The 5,417-nt window shown below is 31.7% G+C and overlaps 3 protein-coding genes across 3 annotated transcripts; all 3 read right to left on the reverse strand.

The window, feature by feature from the left end:
- Positions 1–704: 704 nt before the first annotated feature.
- On the reverse strand, positions 705–3,631 carry NEPG_02632 (uncharacterized protein). The gene has a single exon (XM_013205005.1). It carries the CDS (start codon positions 3,585–3,587, stop codon positions 759–761), a length of 2,829 nt encoding a protein of 942 aa, XP_013060459.1. The 5' UTR covers positions 3,588–3,631; the 3' UTR covers positions 705–758.
- Positions 3,632–4,115: 484 nt separating this feature from the next.
- On the reverse strand, positions 4,116–4,749 carry NEPG_02633 (uncharacterized protein). The gene has a single exon (XM_013205006.1). The coding sequence runs from the start codon at positions 4,667–4,669 to the stop codon at positions 4,331–4,333; it is 339 nt and encodes a 112-aa protein (XP_013060460.1). The 5' UTR covers positions 4,670–4,749; the 3' UTR covers positions 4,116–4,330.
- A 111-nt stretch (positions 4,750–4,860) lies between these two features.
- NEPG_02634 (uncharacterized protein) lies at positions 4,861–5,408 on the reverse strand. Its single transcript, XM_013205007.1, has one exon. The coding sequence runs from the start codon at positions 5,336–5,338 to the stop codon at positions 4,952–4,954; it is 387 nt and encodes a 128-aa protein (XP_013060461.1). The 5' UTR covers positions 5,339–5,408; the 3' UTR covers positions 4,861–4,951.
- Positions 5,409–5,417: the final 9 nt, after the last annotated feature.

Raw genomic sequence — 5,417 nt, forward strand, 5'->3', positions numbered from 1 at the left:
CACGAACTATTCTTTGATTGGTTACTTATTGCAATTCATACCATCTCCTATTTAAATGCTCATCTAATTTATTCCAGCTATACTACAATAAGATTGATTGTCTGGATTAAATATACTGCTACACTCTTTAATACACACTTTGCCTTCTATCTTCTTATTTGTTCTCTACCCATTCCTCCCTTCTCTCTTCTCTTCTCCCTTCTTTTTATTATTTCTTTCTTTTTTCTTTTTATTATTCTATCTGGAAGTGAAACTGACTTATAAGACTTATGTTCTTTATTCATACGACAGAGGTTAAAATATTTCCTTAAAATATAGAAATCCTAAATTATATATATTTATATATAATAGCATGGCCTATTAATATTTTTACTTTTTGCATTGCATTATTCTCTTTAGTATTTGTAAGAGTGCTTTGAAATTATATAGAAATAAAAATAAGATTCCAGTGGACAATAATCAAAACTTACTTATTATAGACCTTTGCCGTGGTATAACTCGAATTGTTAAGTATATTACAAAAGAAATATCTGCCAATGCTATCCTTAACTGCATACATTAATGAGTACACAATAGAGTACAATGCCCTAGCCATATAAATAGTAAACTATATAAATCCAGTTATTTATTGAATGTACACAATATATACTACACTCCAGTCTAATTAATAATAATTTTGGTTTTATAATATATATATATATATGTGCTTATAAAAACTGCAATAGAAGTACCGTCTACTCATTTGAGTGCTTTCTTGTTCATATAGTAATTGGATTGATTGAAGAACCTTCAGGAACTACAGACGTAGCACAGCTTTGAAAATGTTTTTTTATTCTTTCGTATTTTTCTATACTTTCTGCATTCGTCTCTAAAACCAGCGAGCCTTTTTCTTTCTCAAGAACCATCAAAATACGATTAAAGTCCATTCCTCTTATACTTGTCATATGCGCTATACACCTGCTGGTAATCTTCAATGGATCTATGTTTGTATATAGATGATAAATTACTTCTAAATTATATGGGGTATTTATGCATGCATATGATAGCCATAAGAAACAAATCTCATCTAACACATTATTATGATCTATTCTGGATGATTTTATACGCTGTAATGTCCATGTTAATGTTACAAGCTTATACTTTTTAACTAGGTTAATGCACATTATTTCAAATGACCTATATGATTCAAATATGCCAAATAATTCCCTATTGAAAATAGCATGTGCCAATATACATTGGAAAGAGTTTTGAAAGGAGTCCTCTGTTTCGCTTATATCTATTAAAACACTTAGTGCGTTTCTGACATCAACAACTCCAAACTCTGATATGGGAAGATTATCTGTATTATATTCAATGCTTGGAAAGTATTCTTTATGGTTACAATTGCATATAAATGGGGTTAGTAAAATCATCTTTCTTTCTCTTGGATTATCAAGACGAACACTCCCTATAATATTTGATGTAATCCGTAATATTTGATTGCTCTTTGTCAATTTTTTTATATTACTATATATTAAACGATAATTTATAATCGACATTTTATACAATAAAGAGTTTATACGCCCACATAAGAAAATATAGTTTGGCGTCGACCCGATTTTAGCTATCATGCCAACAACTGCACTGTAGTTTTGAGCTGGCAGTTTTTTATTAAGCCGTTCTATGCTATTATTTAAATAATTCCAAATAATTCTTTCAATATAATTTCTTGTATAATTATATTTTCTTTGCATATCCACTAGCTTGTTTTTTGCATCTTCTGAAAAGGCACTGAAATCAGACACAAGAGAAAATTTAGAATACTTAGACAAAATATCTAGTTTTATACTTTCTTTTTTACCCTTAGCCTCAAAACCGAGTACAATGCTTCCAAACATACCAAATATCAGATTCTCAGTAAGTAAGTATTCTAGCTCTGATGATTCAATACTGATTTTGTGACTAGTGGCGAGACAAGTAAGAATATTTAAAAACAATTCTTTTATGCTCTCTACTCTTTCTGCCCTTCTATTGTGTGAACTGTTAATTGTACCTTCTATAGCAGCTCTTATATTAATATTTTCACTAAATAGCTCATATATCACATATATAATGTTCTCTAGCCCACCACACAGCTCTGTTCTACTCTCTCTTACATACCTAATGTTTGGATTGTTCAACCTTGATACAACTTTGCACCAGTCTCTGTGTTTTTCCTGGCTTGCACTCTCTGTGGGTACTGAATATTTATTAAAAAATACTTTTAGGCCTACAGAGGCACCGTGCATATACTCAGTTGAACATAGATTGGTTTCTGGATTGTATGTAAGACACATGAACAGATTCAAAAGCATTGTCTCCACATGGTCACTGTACTGTAATGTCTCGTCTTGTACAAAGTCCTCTATGCTCTCTGGATTGTATTCATTCTCTGGCACACGGGTGTAGGAAGGTACCATTTCTATACTTGTGAATGGAAGAATTGAAGATCTGTCTATTTTATATTTTAGGCTGCACATGTCTATAATATGATTTAGGTGCATATCTTCATATAAACCGTTCTTATCTATAAAGTAATAATCTATAATTTCCTTAATCAAGTTTTTTTGTTGCTCTGATGGTTTTGTTTCCATGTAGTATAATAATTTCTGTAGCAACATATGTACACTGTCTAAAAACAGCTTGTACTGCTCTACATTGTCTATGTACTCAAAAATATAAGATTGTATAAGGAATCCTGGACTGTCAAGAAAATAACCCAGATTAAAATTACTTTGTGTTTCTGGTTCTCTACACTTTTCTAAATCAGATAAAAAAGGCTCTATACACAGACTCTTAAAAAACTGCACAATCTTTTCTGCTTCCTTCTGGTATACCATCATTCTTTCCACTTCATGCATAATATTCTCCTGGCGTATGTATAGATCAATGTCTTCTGATACACTGTTTGCATCGTGCATCTGCTGATCTGCCTCTTTGGGCACTATGCTTTCCAACCATAAAGGCAGGTCAATAAAGGAAAATTCGTCAAAATCAAATTTTAAAAGTATTCTCTCACCACTATGTATATTTTTTTCTATAGCAATAGGAACATCAATACCCTCTGAAAGAAGCAGCAGTGCAGCAAGAAGATACAGACTGTCCACCTCGTTGCAGTGCGCTCTTAGAAATCGTGTGAAAGAGTCGTTTCTACATGGCTCAATAGAAAGATTATTATTTTCACACGGAAACATATAAATCATTGTTTTGTGGTAGTAATATAAATAATTAGGGGTATATCTACGCCTAGGAATATTACATTTATATGCATTATCATTTTCTGGGTTTCTGGTATATATATAGAAATGCTCATTCTCTGTTGATTTTGCACTTTTCTTCAGACTATAATCAGTATTTATTTCCTGTGAAAACATCCGCTTGTTGTACATATAACTGCTCTTGTGCATGATGTACGTTCTGAGTGGGTTTAGCGGTCCATTGTGATTAATTATTGTGTTTTTATCTATATTAAGCGAACTTTCTAATACTGTTTTTATGTCACTGAGCTCTAGTCTTGCACACACTGTGTACATCATCACTAGTAGCTTTATGATCATACGGTTTTTCATTCTGGGAATAAAAAAATATTTTTTATTACCCGATTCGTTTTTTCTAATTTCATCTAATTAACAATCTTTTATTTTTATATTTATATTTTAATTTAGAGGAGTCTTTCAATTAATTGGTTATTTTTCTTCTCTTAACGGACTAATCAAATACTGTTCTCCGTTGTATTGATTGATCAAATCAACTTCGCCTAATTAATTGGTCATTATTTGATTGGTACACTATTTGATTCGTATGTTTCATAGTATAGCAATATTTACAATAACACATTGGCTCTTTGGATTAAATATACTTCCACACTCTTTAATACACACTTCGGGTTATATCTCCTCATTTGTTCTCTTTCTGTTTAGTCTCCATCTCTACCCATTCCTTCCTTCCTTTCTTCTTTCTTCTCTTTTCTTTCTCTTCTCCTTTCTCTTTTCTCTTTTTATTTTTAGTATTCTGTTTATATAAAAGATATAACAATTCAATATGTAACACGTACACTAATAAAAATATTATTATACAATTTATTTTAAGTTTATTTATTTGCTCTTATATAAATATATCCAATTATAATACATCACACAGTTAATCCACCACACATAACTACACATCACACCACAAACAGACTACTACACAAACACACACCACACATAATTAAAACATGCCTTAATAACCCAGACACTGTGATGGAGTATGAACTGGCTGTTATATGCACATATTATATACTTTACATACTTGCAGTGTGTATGACTAAGCATTATTTATTTATTACCGGCTGCTTTTTTGTAGTACACTTTCTAAAGAGAGATACTATTGCCCGGTGCTTCTTTTCGCACTCCTTTTCATCCGTGCTGCCGTATAATCTTAATTTATTCTTTTCTAAAAACTTTATAACAGACCTGGCATTCTCTGGGGTCAGACAGTCACCCAAAACATCCACAAACTCGTCTGAAAGACTGGACGGGTCTATATGTGTGTACAGTGGCTTAATATCATGTACTTTGAAAAACCCCCAATTTGACTCAAGTATTCTAAAAAGCCAGCATATGTAAATAATATTGTGGTTGTACTTACTGTTGTATGCTAAGACTAGCATAGGCCTTCGGGTTATTCGGGTTACATTGATAAGTGGTTAACGCAACAACAAATACGCAAATATAACATTGTTTGGGTTGTTGACAAGGTGCACGTTCAATACAAAACAAAATAAGGAACACAGCTATAAATAGAGTTACATTTTCAATAATCATTAAAGTATCTTAATGACTTTTTCTAAGAAATCAACTAGGCTTATTCTCTTTATTCATATGACAGGGGCTAAAATATTTCCTTACAATATAGAAATCCTAAAATTCTATAATAGCAATATAATAATAAATTATACTGGATTTCCATGAATATTTCTTTTCCTAGAAGACATTTCAGATAAACTTAATCCGCTCATTTCAGTGTCAAGCCTGGGCTTGAAAATACTTGTGAGCTTGTCATACTTTTCTTTACTCACGGGGCTGTTTTCAATGCAAAGTGACTCTTTCTCTTTTTCTAGGGCAGATAAAACCTCTCTAGACATATTTTTTATTAAAATAGCATTTTGGGCTATATATCTATTACAGACACGTATAGGATCTAAGTGTGTATAAATAAGATTAACAATCATGGGATTATACTCTGTATTCGCACAAGCACGACATAACCACATAAACCAAATGTTATTTAAGATTGTTAATGCATTTGGGTTTACGCAGTCTTCTTTCATTCTCTGCATTATTTTTGTTAGTATACTAAACCCATACTTTTCTGCCACTTTAGTAAATATTGCATTAAAAGACTCCAATCCTCCAATT

The sequence above is a fragment of the Nematocida parisii genome (assembly GCF_000250985.1).
Source record: "Nematocida parisii ERTm1 unplaced genomic scaffold supercont1.16, whole genome shotgun sequence".
In the NCBI taxonomy this organism is placed as follows: domain Eukaryota; kingdom Fungi; phylum Microsporidia; genus Nematocida; species Nematocida parisii.